Source organism: Pteropus alecto, unplaced genomic scaffold (assembly GCF_000325575.1).
Source record: "Pteropus alecto unplaced genomic scaffold, ASM32557v1 scaffold164, whole genome shotgun sequence".
Lineage (NCBI taxonomy): Eukaryota > Metazoa > Chordata > Mammalia > Chiroptera > Pteropodidae > Pteropus > Pteropus alecto.
In genome coordinates this window covers 4715852-4733592 of record NW_006439568.1, presented here as the reverse complement: position 1 = coordinate 4733592, position 17741 = coordinate 4715852, and the positions used below count along the sequence as shown (strand labels likewise).

At 42.3% G+C, this 17741-nt stretch overlaps 1 protein-coding gene across 1 annotated transcript in view; it reads right to left on the bottom strand.

The window, feature by feature from the left end:
* CUNH8orf76 (chromosome unknown C8orf76 homolog) overlaps positions 1-12004 on the bottom strand; it is a 16614-nt gene extending 4610 nt beyond the window's left edge. Inside the window, 5 exon segments of the mRNA XM_006916577.3 lie at positions 1-63; positions 3550-3998; positions 7590-7733; positions 8446-8541; positions 11530-12004. The exon segment at positions 1-63 is cut by the window's left edge and continues 1 nt beyond it. Coding sequence (XP_006916639.1) covers positions 1-63; positions 3550-3998; positions 7590-7733; positions 8446-8541; positions 11530-11646 — 869 coding nt within the window. The 5' untranslated portion in view covers positions 11647-12004.
* Positions 12005-17741: the final 5737 nt, after the last annotated feature.

Genomic DNA, 17741 nt, shown 5'->3' with positions numbered 1-17741 from the left:
GTCCTTAAGTTCCTCTCCAAAGCAAACGATGTTTGCTGGGATTGGGTGAGCTGAAGCAAAAGCCTAAAAAACCAGAAAAGTCCCAATGTGCAGGCTCCACAGATCGGAAAGCCGTGAGGACACGGACACACAGCTGAATGGAAGGGGCCAACCTCATCTGAACCCCTACACTTCTTATTCTGAACAAACTGCCCAACTTTTCACTGGAGTCATCTTTTCTAAAATTCAAAGAAATCGTCAGGGAGCAAGACTTCAAAAGGGCTTCTTATAGGAGTCAAGTGATTGAAAGCACAAATAATGTGGAGAGAAAAGAACACGCCTCCTAGTCATAGGCTCCTCCCCAGAGTCGCTAGGGTGTGCTCCTTTGAAGTCAGTGCCCTATGACCCTTCCATGTCCCTGAACCCACAGCATCCTGACTTCAAGGATTAATGAGATTCTCTAGCTCACTTCAAAGCAAGGCCAGATCTTTGAGGACCCTCTGATGACCCATTTGTAACTGCGTCACTGCTACCTTCCCCATCATGATCGTAACCTGGTCTCCTCATTCCTCTGGTCTTCTTAACACGTCTCTTTGTTTGTTTGTTTTTTAAATATGAAATATATAGATTTTCCCAGTTTCCCTCAGGCCTCACTGGTCCCTACTGTTGCAACCCAGCAGCACGCAGCTCATGTTCGCTCATGCCGCATCCTGAGGAATGTACCAGATACTACTCTAGGCACAGGGGAATACTGGTGAGCAAAACAGAATGTTCTTGCTTCATGGGGCAGAAGGAGAGAGATCAGACAGGAAGATAATTTCAGGTAGTAAGGAGTGCTATGAAAAAAATCCAAGATAGGAAAGAGGAATTATCTACCTCGGATGGGGCAGTAGAGGCAGGCTCTTCTAAGGTATCGCTCAGGCTAAGACCTAAATGATGAGGAGCCAGCTGTAAGGGGGCCTGCCTTCTGCGGGAAGGGGGCCTGCTGAGGGGGAACGGCATCCCGACACAGAACTAGCTCAATGTGTTTGAAAATCATGAAGATCACCTTGGGCGGAACACAGCCAGGGGAAAAAAACTAGTAAACGAGGAGAAAAAGAAACGTAAGACCTCACAGACCATGGAAAGAAATGTGGACTTTATGTTACGTGCGATGGGAAGTCACTGGAGAGTTTATAAAAGAATCTGACCCGATTCACGTTCATCCTGCTTCATGCTAACCTGTTTGCATCACCTATCTGGCTTCTGGAAGCATTTACATTTGTGACCCCTTTTCTGAACTTGCTTTCTCCTGCCTGCTCCTGAAATTACTTGAAAATACAGCTTACACTTGCTCCTTCTACTTCATGTTCATTCATTCACTCAACTCTCTGCAACCTGCCTTGTCCCCCCATCACCACTGAAATTGCCCTCTCAAAGGTCACAAATGACCTCCTAGCTTTCAAATCCTCTTGTCAAAATTGATCCTACCCAACTCAACTTCTCACTACCATCTAATTGCAAATCTCTTTCCCAAAACTCCTTACCTTCTGGCTCCCTTCTGAGCTCAACCTGCATTTCCTAATGAGAAGCTCCAGCTGGATGACCTGCCAGCACTTGAACCTCAGCACATGAAACCTGCAATCATTACTTGTAGCATACAGCTGCTCTGTTCTTCCTCCTCTGTGACCTGTCTCCGTCACGGCCACCACCTCTACCCATCCGCCCAAGGCACTCTTCACAGTCGTCTTTGACTCCTCTGTTCACCCCTCCCTGACCCTGTCCTTCCCACATACTTGGCTGGTCACCAAGTCCTGTCTATTCCAACCTGCAGTGACACCCATTTCTTTGTCACCATCCACCGATTAGTCCACAGCCCCTTCACTGGGGCCTCTAGTTCCAAACACCTTCTTCCAATACTTCCTCCCAGACACCAGAGCTCCCTCGAGACCACTGCTCCTGTTATGCCACTTCAGCATTTAAAACTTTCAGATACTCTCTGGGCCTTCAGCATGAGGATCAAGCTCTTGAAGATGACAGTTAATGTCTTGCACTAGTGAAAACAACAAAAGTACATTTACGAAATGCTTACCAAATACTGCCCATTGCAGCAAGTGCTTCAGGCACATGGGGTTTCCCACAACCCGTGAAAGAGGCACTTTCCCCATTTCTCCCTCTGTTGGGCTGATGTAATGGAGATCAGAGTTTGAATAATCTGTGCGAGGTCTCACAGAGCAAGTGGAAGAGTCCAGATTCAGATCTAAGTGAATGTGACTTAAAATCAGATCTGAATCCAAAGTCCTGCCTCTGACGTTAACTCTGCCCGCCCGGTCCTGTGGTCCACGGCCTGCCTCGCAAGCTCCAGCGCACACCACCAAGGCCGCCCTCCCCACCGCACTGTGTGACGACACTGCTCGCCCACGTTCGCCCTCAGGCTGTGCTCTTCATGGAGCATGCCCCTCCTCTTTCCACGGTGTCAGCGAGATGCTCTGGAAAGCACACGGGCTCTGGAGCTGAAGACCTGGGTGCAAATCCCGGCAGCGCCTCACAGCTGCGCCACTTTGGACATGATTCTAAATCAGTTTCCTGGTCTCTCCAGGGGGATCCCAACATCCACCCCAGAGGGTGGTGACGGTTAGCATAAAGTCACGTACACAAAGCATCAGATGGCATCCCTCTGGAAAGGCCACCTTCCTCCTGCCACGCAAACAGCTCCCGGGTGCCAGCCCCACAGAGTTCCGCTCACGGGCTAGCACTCTGCTGGCGCCTGTGCTGCCCGCCACTGACTGCGCAGACGCCTTCCTCACGACAGTGAGTTGTGGAGAGAAACGCTGTCTCTTCAAGTGATCTTTATGATCTCAGTACCTAGCACGTGCCTGGCACACAGCTGTCAGTCAATGTACCTCTGAATTAGTGACCTAATCAACACTAAATCAACACTGAATATTTAAAATCTGCCAAATAAGTAACATTCTCAGGAAGCCTCATTGTTAGTCAATATTTCTTGAATTCTTCAGAGTTAAAAAAGGAAAACAACAACTCATGTTTTTTGGCATCATTTGAGACCTAAGAGAGCCTCCTTCTCTCATAAAGTACAGAACTGGTCAAGTGTAGTCCCCCTTCTCGTAAACTCTCACACATTACGGAGTCAGAGTATGTGGAGCCCTGAACCCTATGAATTCTCTGTGAAATGGATTAAACACTGTGCATCGTTAACAGTGATTCAAACACAAGAGCAGATTTTCTCTAGATTTCTGGGGAACATATGAGTAAAAACTTCCTTGTTTAAAATATCTCTTCCCCCTTTGTTAATGTTTTATACATTTAATTTTCTTTTCCCATTTTAACGTTTTTCAATTTTAATTCTCTACCTTAAGTAATGATGCAAGTTGTATTCTTGAGCAAATATGGTTTTGTTTCTAAATCTTACATACTAAAAGGACACGTTCAAAGGATTCTGTCTAGACCAGAGGCAAAAATCTCCAAAACATAATGGCGTCTTGCCTAGAACTTTTTGAAACTTCAAATTAGAAAACTAAAACCTTCACTCTGAGCTTAGTACCAGGCACTGTTAATCCACTGTCCATTTACCTGGTTCGGATAAGAGAGGCGCACGCTTTCGCCTGCGCGCCCAGCAGCACTGCTTCGCTCTGGTCTGCCACGGAGTTCGGAATGTCATCGGGAGCTTGCTCGTCCTTCTGGTTATCCCTGCCGCCTGCTCCGCGAGGACGCACAGGCAACGTTTCGGGGGGACACAAGAGATAGTCTCTTCCTGCATGTGGAAAGGAAGATTTTACAGCTTTGTCGCTCGAGGTGAAACCGTTCTGTTTATGGGGTGACGTGGACGGTGCTGAGAGAGCTGGCCCCAGATTCAGGTAAGCCTCTGCCAATCTGGCCCAGTTCCACGGGTTAAAAGGATGCAAAGAAATCAGTTTCTGTAGGCAGAAAATGCTTTTCTCCACGTTCTGCAAACTTGAACAAATAGCAAACTGGAGGTAGAGCACAGTGGTTAAATGGTCTGTGTTAGTTGCTTTATTTTCCTAGGAAGAAAAAAAAGGTCAAAAATTTTAAACTTCCGAATGTTTTCCATAAAAAATGGAGATTCCTAAAAACCCAAGTTGTATATATTATAAATCAGAAGTGTTTTTCAGCAGCTACACAAGAATGAATGAAACATTTCTCAATAGATCTGTTTGAAACCATAAACCTAGAGAAATATATCCTACCTAGCAAGCAAAATAAGCACCAGTCACTCCCAAACATCCTAATGTCATAACGATAACACAATTCATGTGATAGCGGCCTGATAAAGTCCAGCTCCGAAACCATAAAGGTCAGTTTATTTCCAATTTTTATTATAATCTTTATTGTCTTTAGCTGAGACCCAAGCCAACTTTTTTATACCTTGGGCTAATGGTTCCACTTTAATATTCCGGGCTTTCTAAAAATCCAAATGGTAATTTCCTTGAGGATTCAAATGAACTCTACTTCCAAATTTTCCTTGGCTTAGACATCTAAGCAGGACGGCCCTGAAGCCTCGGTGTTTCATGCTGCACCATGATTGAATCCAAATGCACTCCCTGCTAGCTATGACCAAGGCCGGCTGCTTCTGGCCAGAGTGTTGTGCTGGGTTTCAGCCTGATCAGAAAGTCCTCTTCCAGGCTCCTTGACCAGAGCTGCCATCTCTTGCCTAACTTGCCATATGGCAAAAGCCCAGTGGGTTAGGGGAAATGAGCTTTCTTTTTCTAAGTTAAAGTTTGTGGAGAGCAAACAGCAGATTAAAATTACCTTTCAGTTGATTTTAAGTCTGAGGAAAATCTGGCCTAGTATCCAACATCAAACTGCCGCAGAGAAATACACTGAGCAAGAAATGAGACAAACCACACAGCAGGCAGCGCGAAGACAACGCAGACCGGTGAATGAAAGTGTGGGAAGATTCTCAACAGTCATGCATTCAGTGAAGAGACAGGAAATAAAGCCCCTATGCCACCTCTCTGGCCACATGTTACCATCCCGATGACCACTTATCTGGTTTCATTATTACTATTTAGTATTCTGTCCTTCCCAACAGACCCTTAAGTTCCAAAAGGCTTTTTGTTCAATGCCGAACTCCAAGTACAGAGTACAGTGCCTCAGACGTAACAGATGTTCAAACCTGTTGAATTATACAGCTTCATGCCTTATTTATAAGGAAAGCAACATGTACAGACTACTTACAACAAATGCTACCTTTCCTCTACCCAGTCTGTAGTGCTTCATGCTGTTCAAAAATATTTCCATATCAAGAAAGCAAGCGTGTGTTGGGGCAGAGGTTGTTACACAGAAACCATGACTTTGATGTGAGGGTTTTAACAGCATAACTAGTAAGTAACTATGGAAATTAAATTCCATTGAAGTGAGTTTGTGATTTTTCCAGAATATTGCAACTCTTATAGTGCAATGATGATGACTGTGTTAATACTTACTGAGTGATTACCCTGTGCCAGGCACTATTCTAAGTGCTTTACTCATTTAGTACTCATGACGAGCCTTTAAAATAGATTCTATCATCATCCCCATTTTATAGACAAGACAAATGAGTCACACAGCTGGTGAGTAGCAGAGCTACAGTGAGTCACACTAGCAGTCACAGAATAAAGGGGGCTTCAGAAGAGCTGACGTACGTTAGCTGGCTTTGGATTCTCCCACAAGACGCTAGGTGAGCAATCTATGTGCAGGGTACAGATATGGTTTCTCTATTTCCTTAGCACTGAACTCAGAACTGGGCACAGAGTGAAACCGAAACAGATGTCTGTGGAGCGCATAAATGAAAAAAAAAGTCATTTACTGTCAGAAAGCAGTTTCCTTACCATAGTTCATGAGCACATCAGCCACTATAAGATGCTTAAATTATTTAAGAAATAACTTCTTTTACAGATTTTATCCAAAAATCATTGAGAGGTGAATAAAGTTCAACAGAAGTTGTGAGCATAACGTGTTCACGTCCTGAAGGGCACTTTGGGACTAGCTGTCTATTTTGTTCGATGCTGTACAGTGACCTGTCCCCCTACAGTATGTGAGGAGACAATAACTACCAAGACAGAGAACAGAAATGGGGCAGAGCTAATAACAGAGAGGAGGATCTGCAAGTAGAGAAAGAATTTAAAAAACAAAGCAAAACATGGGGTACGAGGAAAGAAGAAAACCACGCAAAGGCAGCTCCACTGAGATTCCGTGAAGAGACCCGAAGGAAGGGGTGAGACCCACTGGCCTACACTGTTTGCTTTCCCCAAAGTTCTCCCTGACCGCGTGCCCGGAAATGGGGGAATAGTTCTCAAAGTCCTGGCAGGAGAGCTGAGGTCTCTGACTGGTCTTCCTCCTGCTGGGAACCACGCCAAGCTCTGGTCACCTGGCACCTGCAGACTGGTCACAGCTCTTTCTCTGAGCCACAGAAACGGAGACTTTCTAAGCTAGAAGGAACCACAGAGCTAATCCGGCTCCTGACACTGACCTCGCTGCCACTGCTTTCAGTGGTCTAGGCGGGGAAGGCAAAACACACTAGTGACTGATGTGCAAGAGGAGCCAGGGAGAGGTGATGGGAGAGCAGAAGAGTAACAAAGGACGAGTGACTGATGTCTAGAAAAAGGTGCCGAAAGGGCCAAAGTTGCTGTTCATTTGCAGACCGGGGAGGGAGAGAGTAAATCCCACACGGTCACTGTTCGTGCCATGCTTCCTTAGCAAGGTAATCTTTTCTTTCAGCTTAAGAATTAACCCACAATTACAGGAGAGAAAAAGAAAGAACAAACGCAGCTATTTTCCATGTTCTGAAGACAATTATCACCAGGGTTTCCTCTCACTGCAAGCGGCTGGGGTACTGTGCAATGAACCCCTCAGCAAGCACATTTAAGGATTTCTCTTAGTTAATGAGTACGGTTCAACTGAATGCAAGGTTTATGCTGATCTCTGGTCAGCTAGATCCATAGGGTTCAAGATCAGTGCCTTGGCACCTCGTTAATTCCCTTGCAGGAAAACTGGTCGTCTATAAACTAGGATTGATAAACTTACGACCAATCACTGTATCAAATTCACACAAATACTCATACACATAAACCATAAACGCCTTAATCTGAAAACAAAAACAAGCAGAATCAAAAATTGTAAAGAATTGCTTTTCTTTTCTTTAGCTCTTAAAAAAGGTTCTGCCATTTAAGAATAAAAAGGACTATTAAAGCTTGGCTTAGTTTGATATTTAGTCAATTTTCGTGACTTTTTTCTGTTTACAAAAGTAATATTATATTCATTGTAGAAATTATGAAAAATAAAATCTAACAAAAATCTAAAGAAGAAAATAGATCACTGATAATCCTTCCACTCAATATTTATTCCTAGTAACAGTAAAAACTTTACAAATGAGATTTTCAGGCATTGAAGAATTTTGAGCATAATATTTTTTCATACAGGAAAAAAAAATTGCAAGAAAATGATTATGTATAAAGCCCCAAACTATTCATCATAATAATTGGCTATTCTCTCCTGCTTACCCAAACTGATTTTGATGCTAGCAAGAAGCTGTTTTTTGTTTTGTTTTGTTTTTTAGAAAATATTCAACCGCCCTAGGAAAACAAATGAAAATAAGCAATGAAGCCACTCACCAAGTCTGCAGCAATCTCCAGTGCTTCCGCGTGCCTTCCCAGGTGAACCAGGCACCGAGCCTGGCTTTCCTGGACATCCCTTTTCATGGCCAAATTCGCAGGTGGCAGTTTTTCAGAGATACTGGAATACTCTTGTAGTGCTTTCTGGCAATTATTTGTTAAACAGAGGAAGTGAAGAGAAGAAATGAAAAGAAAGGCAGAAAAAAAGTAGAAAAAAAGATTCAATTACAGGGATGATTTTTCCCCCAGGCAGAAGGTAATGTCATAATCAATGAGTTAAGGAAGACGTGAGTATTTTCGTCAGTCACTATTTTTCCAAAATGCAGAGAAGAAAATCTTGGAGAATATAACCACTACGACCGTGGAGAACACTGCCTTATGGCAGGAAGAACAATCTGGAGCCAAGTCCTGGTTTTGCCACTAATTCGATATATAAACTTTTCATCAGCAAAATAATAGGACTCTTGTGAAGATGACATGAGCTCTATACGTAAAGCAAGCTAATGTCAAGTTGTTAGTTCCTCCATCTTCTTACAAATGTGGACGCTTTGCTCCTGTGATGCCATGAAATATCTGTGCTAGAGCCTCCGCATTATGCAGAGACACAGTGCCTGGGGAGACCCACCTACAAGGATCCCGAGAGGTCCCTATGCTAGAGTTAGTCTAAGAAACAAAACAAACTATGTAGAGCCTCATAAAAAAGGACAGAAACTTGGCATTCTAAGATTATGGACACCTATCACAAAAGATCAAATTCCTCTTCACAAACAACACGCTCATAACTTAGTAGCCTGCTATTTACATATGCAGCAACCGACAGAACAAGCAGTGAAATCCTACATCTGTTGAATTCTACCTGATACTCTTGCCGTCTGTAGGCCAGGTCCCCTTTGAATTTCTTGATGGTTAGAGCTTCGACGTCATCATTGCTCTCCGTTTCTTCATAAAACCACTAGAAATTGTGAAAATAGCACAAAAGTGAGAATAAACCTTGCTTTTCCACCTCATACTCAGAAGCAATTTCCCATATATATAACCCATTAAGTCTCAAAAAAGACATACTTCTTCAGCATGGGACTCAGAGGAAAATATGTGACATGGAGAAGTGATCATTTTAATGATGGCCCAGTTTTTATTAAAATTATCACAATTAACAAACATATAATCATATGATATCTCTCAACTGAAAAAGAAATGCAAAAGTATATGGCTGTATCCATAGCATTTTCAAGATGGGGGTGTGGTGCCTGGGAGCCCACATTCCACGAGCACAGTTCCTACTGGTTTTTCAGACTGGGACATGCTTTCTTGCAGAGAAACTTTTAGAGTGGCTGGAATAGGAATTGGCAACTCTTTAAGGAAAGGACATAGAAAAGAAGAATTATCATTCTAGTTCTATTATGAAAATGCTATAAAAGCAAAAAGCAGAACCTCAGCAAAGAGGAGATGAATATTAGGCTGAAAGGAGGCTTCTGTGCAGTCAAATGCCAAAGACCTACAAGAGAGAAGTCTGGGGAAATGCCCGTCTGGGATATTTGATTCGCCTTTCTACCGATTTAAATGCTGTGAATAAAAAGAAGGCGTGAGGCTGAGATTTCTTGATTACTGAGTAAAGAACGTTCAGGTGAGAAAACAGGTATGACCAAAGCACAGTGTGGCAGTTCTCCCAGCTCCAAAGGAGCATCTCATCCTCCCTGTCGCTCGCGGGAAAACGCACTGCGGCTGAATGGAGTCCATCCCCAAATGCTATTAATTCAAACGGAGCTGCACTTTGATGGTTCCACCGTCATGTCAATATTCCGGGGTTCTATTTCTAAACGAGCTGCCTGGATACCACGGCCCCCTGTAATCTCAGTAAAACACTTTCTCCCCTTCGCCTGACCCACCCCAGTGGAAAAAGCAAGTAACCACTGCTTTTCTGTTCTCTCTGAAGCACGGTGTAACTCAACAACAGTCTGAATTGCCCTTTGTTCTCCATTGCTCTCTAGTCACACAGGGTGTTAGATTATCAGCCAATCTCAACTTCTTGAACAACTGCACGACTTCAAAGCTCCATCCGGTTTTCATTATCGTACTGGGAAATGATCAAGCAAAACTGGCTTTCAAATGATTATTTTTACTTTCCCACATAACCTGCAGGCTCCCGAGAATTCAGACAGGGAATTGCTTCCTACGCCCCTTTTCTGGTAAGAGGAAAGAATAAAGAGCAGTGGACAAGGGTGGGACTAAGAGGTGACGTGCTGGTGACGAAACAGCTGGTCCACGTAGGACCTGAGCGGGCAAGGACAACAGAAATCTTCTAACCCACCTAGGGACACCGAGATGACTTGAATAAGGCCTCTTTGAGTTTACGAGCAGTATCACGTACCAAACAAAGTCTACAGACAAGCGATTTTTGGATTTTACTTTATAAGTGTACAGCACATCACACTAGACAAAGTGCTATCGCATTTCATTCTCACAAGAACCCTGTGAGCCAGCAAATATTATTTTTCCCAAATGACAAATAAGAAGCAGACACCTTCCAAGACAGGTAGTAAAGCCAATGCTGGAATTCAAGGGTCCTATCTCAGAAACACGGCTTTTCATGCTGCACGACACGACTTCCCAAGCCCATCCAATTTTGAGGTCACGTGATCAAGTACTAAAGGTAACTGAACGACTGCATGTGGTAAGAAAATGTAAGTGAAATAAAAGAAAAACAGAATTCAGTAATTACTGAGTGCCTGTAATTACTGTAAGTACAATAAATGCGAGAAAAAATGAGACAATACATGAAAAGGAACCCAGCACAGTGCCTGAAAAGTAAGTTTTTGATAAAACTAGTTATTATTAGTGAGATGAGATTTACACACATGAAATACACTTGACCTTCAAAACACATGAGTTTGAACTGAGCAGGTCCACTTATACACAGGCTTTCTTCAATAAATACTGTAAATGTATATTCTCTTTATGATTTTCTTAATGACTTTTTTCTCTAGCTTACTTTATAAGATAGTCTACAATACATGTAGCATTTAAAAACGTGTTAATCAACTGTTTACGTTATTGGTAAGGCTTGCCGTCAACAGTAGGTTGTTAGCAGTTAAGATTTGGGGGAGTCAAAAGTTATACATGGATTTTCCACTGTGCAGGGGTCAGAGTCCTTAATTCCCACGTTGTTCAAGGGTCAACTGTAATAGGAATACTTTTTAATTCAAAATAGTCACGGAGTTCCCATTATGAACAAAAAGTGCTAGGCGCTGGGGCGGGCATCAAAGTAAACAACCACTCCTAGGTGATCATTTAGATTCCGGCCTAAGAGTTTTATGGGATACTGAAAAGTGTTTTAACAGAAGCTAAAATAAAAGCGAGGAAAGGCATCAAGGACAAAAATTTTTGGTAGAAAAGGAGAATCAGAAAAGACTTCGTGGAGGAGGCAGCATTGAAGATGTGCCTTGAGAAATGAATGTAATTGAAGATTTTGACCATCAGAGGCGGGTTGACGTGGGCGGGGGTGAAGTGGGCGGGGGAATTCACCGAACAAGGTCAGGCCCTGGAGTGGACGGCGCCGGCGGGGGGACAGACGACACTAAGGTTTGAGAAGCGGGTGGGGACGGATTTCTGGGGGCCCCGACTGCCGGGCTGCAGGATCAGCGGAGGCACACGGAGTTCCTGCAGATTTTACAGCAGGGGCGTAGGGAGGACCAGAGAGCTGAAGCGAGACCCGCCAAGGGCCAGACGCGTTCGTCGCCCTCAGTGCGGGGTGTCCTCGTGCCCTCGGAGGCCGACTGGGCCGGGCCCACCGGGTGGGGTTCGGGAGACGCCCATGCCTCGCGGGAAGAAGGGGTCACGGGGAAGCCACGGTGGGCCCTGGGGCAACCGGGGGGCGGCGGGCCTCGTGCCCGGACCCGCGAGGACGAGGCCCGGACGAGGCCGAGAGGCTCCGCCCTCTCACCTGCGGCTCGCAGCGCTTGGCGCGGTAGGACGCAGACGGTCCGGGCCGCCGCTCCCGCCTCTCTTCGAACACCGAATCCTCAAACTCGCCACCGAACAAACAGAAGCCGGTCTCCATCGCGCGCCCACGGCGGAGAAAGCGAGAGGAGACGGCGCCTAGAGCGGCGCCCACTGAGGGTCAGCCCGGAAGGGGCGGGGCCTCCGAGGCCCAGAGCGCGGCATCCTGGGACTTGTAGTCTCTGGAGGGGCCAAATCGAGATTTGGCCCGCTGCAGATTGCGAGTCGTTGGGGGATTTTTATCTGAGTCACAGACTGACCCAACCCGAGAAGAGTTCGATGTATGCGTTTCAGCAGTTAGACAGAGCGATCCTTATATGCATGCGTCAAAAAGCACTGGCCCCAGGGTAGCTCTTTCAGACCAGTAGGTACCATTTTTTTCATCACTGACAATATTCCTGACACTGTGTTAAGCACGTTTTTTTACACTCTATATCCTTTTCTACCAATTTATGAAGGACAGTGATTCCCATTCTGCAAATGAAAGGCTTAGAGAGGTTAAGTAACTTGCCCAGGATTAATTAGCACGTAGCTAAGAGCTGGGAAATAAATGGGTCAGTAATCCCCCAGGTCGTGGGAGAAGAGACACCACCAATAACAAAGACCAGAATAATTCACTCATTTATAAAACAGACGACACAAATTTACAGGGGACTCGATCAGGAGCATTAATTCCGCCTGGAGAAAACACCAAATCACAGAATTCTTAGACTACTATTTACTAGCGTTCTCATATTTTCAAGGTGTTCCTTGAAACTAGAAAGCAGAGATTGTTGACAAAATACTGGCCAGTATTGCACAGTATTACTGTGCCATATTACACAGCAGATGATAGACTTGGAGTTTTTCTCTGGTTTTCCTCCCCTTGGGTCCTCATCTCACGAGTAACTCTTTCACCATTTGTTTTCCGGGGTTCTTTCTTCAACACAATTTTCTACTTCACAAACTCACTTTATGGAAACCTAATCCACTCTCCAAGGTTTCAAAATCCATCTCTCTGTTGGAGATTACAATTTCAGATACCAGCTCATATACCCAACCGTCTTGGTGGAAGGCTCCACCAGGACTGCCTGCAGACGTTAGCTATTGATGAGTTCATCTGGAAAAGGGCAATTTTAAAAAAAGTTTGTTTTCTCATCAGAGATGTAATAGTCCATAATAGGAAAAAAATTAGAAATTATAGAAAAAGAGAAGAAAAAAGTATCCAAAATATCATCACTCAGAAGTAGTGGAGCCTAAAGAAGTTAGAGCCATTTGTCCTATGTCCTAACAGAAAAGGCAATACCACATAGTGTCAAGGGCCACAAGCACCAGATTTGTCTGGGTTCAAGAGCCTGAATCAGTTATTCACTAGCTGTGTGACCCAATTTGTAAAATGAGCATCGATTAAACTGCGTGTGAAGTGCCTGTCAGTGAGTAACACGTGTTCATTCAAAATTCCTGTTCCAAGCTAAAGTAAGAGCAAAGCAAAGGCAAGCAGCGAGTTTTTTCAGCATCTTCTTTTCGAAGACTGTTTGGTTTTGGAACTTCTACTTTCTCCTGATCTGAGGCACCCCTAGGTCTAGCTTCTTATTGGCCCAGCAACTAACTGAGCTAGATATTCTGCTGAAATAAGTTAGGAAGTTGAGGAAGGGCAGCTTAGGAGTTAATGTTCTTTGCCCTCTGAACTCAGGATTCCTGAGCTCAGAGGTTTCCAGAGTTTTACCACTAAGAACACTTTTAGTTCGTTTTCTCTGAAGTTGTGGAGAATTTGTGTATGTGATAAAACTGCATTATTAACTAATAATTGCTTTATTTTCTTTAAAAAAAAAAAGAATCCAAGTGCTATAAAACAGCCAGCCCAAGCTTCTGCCCAGCCTGAGCCCACCAGCATTGCCTCCCTACGTGTTAGGATTCTAGTTGAAAACAAAGAAGTAGGGACCCTGGAAAGCCTGAGGACAGGTTAAACGTGATTAATATTGGGCCTTTGGCAATAATGAAAACAGCTCAAAGACCCCTATCACTATTGAGGACCCAGGGTCAGGGACCCCAAGTTGTATACCATTGCTTTAAGTGATAGAGAGGCTCTAAGATAAGGTTATTTTAAAAGAGAGAAAATCAATAAAAGAGAAGAGCACTCTGTAACTGTTAAATATAACTTATGCACTTAGGAAATGCCAGATGTTAGACCCTGTTGGAGAGTGGGAATTCTGCAAGTGTCTAAAATTGTGTGGATGGAGATAAAAATCCTTTATAGATTTCTATCTGTAGATTTTTTAATTTTGATTGAGGGGTATGATTGAGTTCCCCATAGCAAGATAGACATCACTTCCTCCAGGCAGCCCTGTTTCTTTTTGCCTGTAATTCCCCCATGCTTCTCTCCATTGTGGCATTTAACACACTGTGGACTGTTTGAGATTGGAGACAGTGTCTTTTTCACTCTTGGATACCTAGCCCCCAGATACGGTTTGGTGCAGAGCACCTCAATCAATGCCTATTGAATGAACAGGAAATGGCAGAAGGAGCAGACGAGAGCACTTCTCAGTTCTAAGTCACATGTTCCTGTCCCATCTGAGTGGGGAAGGGGAGGAACCAACATTTATTGAACATCTATTATGTACTAGGTTGTGCTATGAGCACCCTATAAACTTTATTTTAATTAATTCTCATAACCTCTCGCTCCGAATTATATGTTATTATGCCCATTTTTACAGATGAGGAAATGGGATCTGAAAGGTTACTCGCCCAGGGTCATACTCTGAGTAGAAGAGATCAAATTCATAGTCAACTTCATCTGATATCAAAGTCTATGTTCTCAACCATCCCCAAAAAACAAAATGACGGGGGTTCACAAAGACATAGAGAACTGAATCTGTCACTGGCTGGCTCTGCTTGCCTCATATTCTGGAGCCTTGGGACTGAATATAACACAAGATAGAAGATACTAAGCACCTTAAGAGAGATAAAAAGTACAAAAGAAGTCTAGGAGAAAGAGAACTTAATTCCACTCAGGTACTTTGTATTTAAAGACAGTCTTGTCTACAAGAGGTGCTAGAACAACTGACATCCACATGCAAAAAAATGACCTTACACCCTTCACAAAAATTAACTCAAAATGGACCACGGATCTAAATGTAAAATGAAAAACTTTAACTCCTAGAAAATAACATAGACGAAAACCTAGATGGTCTTGAGTATGGCAATGACTTTTTAGATACAACACCAAAGGCACGATCCATGAAAGAAAAAAATACATAAGCTGGACTTCATTAAAATGAAAAACTGTCATTAAAAAACAGTTTCAAGAGGATGACAAGACAAGCCCCAGGTTGGGTGAAAATATTTGCAAAAGGCACATTGGATAAAGGACTGTTTTCCAAAATATACAAAGAACTCTTAAAATGCAACAATATAAAAACAAACAATCTGATTAAAAAATTGGGCCAAAGACCTTAATAGACACTTCAACAAAGAAGATATACAGATAGCAAATAAGCTGAACATCATATGTCACCAAGGAAACACAAATTAAAACGAGATACCACTACGCACCTATTTGAATGGCCAAAATCCAGAATACAGACAACACCAAATGCTGGTGAAAATGTGGAACAGCAGGAAGTCTCATTTATTGCTGGTGGGAATGTAACATGGTGTAACCACTTTGGAAGACAGTTTGGCAGCCTCTCATAAAACTAAACATATTTTTACCATATGATCCAGCAATCATGCTCCTTGGTATTTACCCAAAGAATTAAAAACTTATGTCCATATGAAAACCTTCACATGGATGTTCATAGCAGTCTTATTCATAATTGTCAAAACTTGGAAGCAACCAAGATGTCCGTCAGTGGGTGAAAGGATAAATAAACTGGGGTACATCCCAACAATGGAGTATTATTCAGCGCTAAAATGAAATGAGCCATCAGGCCATGGAAAGACATGGAAGAACATTTAATGCATATTACTAAATGAAAGAAGCCAATTCGAAAAGGTTACAATTTGTATGATTCCAACTATATGACATTCTGGAAAAGGCAAAACTATGGAGACAGTAAAAAGATTGTGGTTTCCAGGGGTTAGCGGGGAGGGAATAGAAATAGGTGAAGCAAAGAGGATTTTGGGGGCAGTGAAACTATTCTGTATGATATTATAATGGTTGATACATGTCATTTACATTTGTACAAACCTGCAGGACATACAACACTAAGAGTGAACCCTAGTGTAAACTCTGGACTTTGGGCGATAACGACATGTCAATGTAGGTTCATCAGTTGTAACAAATGTCAACTATAGTGGGGGACATTAACAGTGGGGGAGGCTGTGCGTGAGTTGGCAGCAGGGGGCATCTGAGAAATCTATGTACTTTCTCAACTTTGCTATGAACCTAAAACTGCTCTAAAGATTAAAGACTATTTTTTAAAAAAGCTATAAGGCACATGGAAAACAACAGGAAAATGGCAGAAGTCCTTCCTTATCAGTAATTACTTTAAATCTTAATGGATTGAACTCTCCGATCAGCAGGCAAAGATTGGCAGAATGCATTTTAAAAAATCATCTAAAGTGAATATCTTGTAGATAGCAACACACCGAAACTTACGAGATATGGAAAGGCAGTGCTCAGAAGAAAATTTATAGCTGTAAATGCCAACATTAAAAATAAATATCTCAAAAAAATTAAAAAATAAATATCTAAATAACCTAACTTTACACCTTGATGAACTAGAAAAAGCAAACTAAAAAAAAGCTAGCAAAAGGAAGGAAATATTAAAGACTAGAGTGAAGATAAAATAGAGAATAGAGAGAACCAGTGAAACCAAAAGTTGGTTCTTTCAAAAGATCGACTAAATTGATAAGCCTTTAGCTAGACTGACAAAGGGAAAAAAAGATGCAAATAACTAAAATCAGAAATGAAAGTGGGAAGGTTACTACCGACCTTCCAGATATAAAAAGGATTATAAGAGAATACTATGAATAATTGTTTGCTCCAAAATGGAATAACCTAGATGAAATGGACAAATTTCTAGAAACATACAAATTACCTAAACTGACTCAAGCAGAAATAAGAGTCTCATCAGACCTATAATAAGAAATTGAATCAGTAATCAAAACTTCTCAACAAAGAAAAGTCCAGGACCAGATGGCATCATTGGCAAGAAGAATTAATTTAACACCAATCCTTCTCAAGCTCTTCTAAAAAATAGAAGAGGAGGGAAACACTTTTTCATTCTATGAGACCAGCATTTCCCTGATACCAAAGCTAGAGAAAGACATCACAGGAAGAGATACAGACCAATATCTTTTATGAATATAATTGCAAAAATCCTCAACAAAATACTAGCTAAGCAAATACAATAGCACATTAAAATGATGATACACCCTAACCAAGTGAGATTTATCCTACGAGTGCAGGAGTGCTTCAACATAAGAAAATTAATCATGTTAATAGAATGAAAGAAAAAAGCATATGACCATCTCAGTTGACACAGAAAAGGCATTTGACAAAAGCCTTTTATGATAAAAACCTCTCAGAAAAATAAGAGTAGAACTTGTTCAGCATGATAAAGGGCATTTATGAAAAACCCACAGATTCAATGGTGAGACAGAAAGCTTTCTCTAATGAACAGGAACAAGACAAGGATGCCTTCTTTCACCATTGCTATTCACCATACAACTAGAAGGTCTAGCCAGAGCAATTAGACAAGGAAAAGAACAGCAGGCATCCAAATTGGAAAGGAATAAAACTACGTTTATTTTACATGATCCTATATATAGAAAATCCCAAAGAATCCATAAGAAAGCTACTAGAGCTAATAAATGAATTCAGCAAAGTTGCAGGTTACAAGAACAAAAATTAATTGTGTTTATTCACCAGCAGTGAACAATCTGAAAAAGAAATTAAGAAAGCAATTTTGGTAACCATATAGCATCAACAAGGATAAAATATCTACAAATAAATGTAACCAAGGAGGAGGAAAACTTGTATACTGAAAACTACAAAACGTTGCTGAAGTAAATAAGACCTAAATGAATGGGAATACATCTCATGTTTATAGATAGGAATGCTTAATATTGTTAAGAATTCAATACTACCCAAAGCAGTCTAAAGAGTCAACATAATTCCTTCCATAATTCAAACTTCCAAGATTTTTTTTTTTTCAGATATGGAAATGCCAA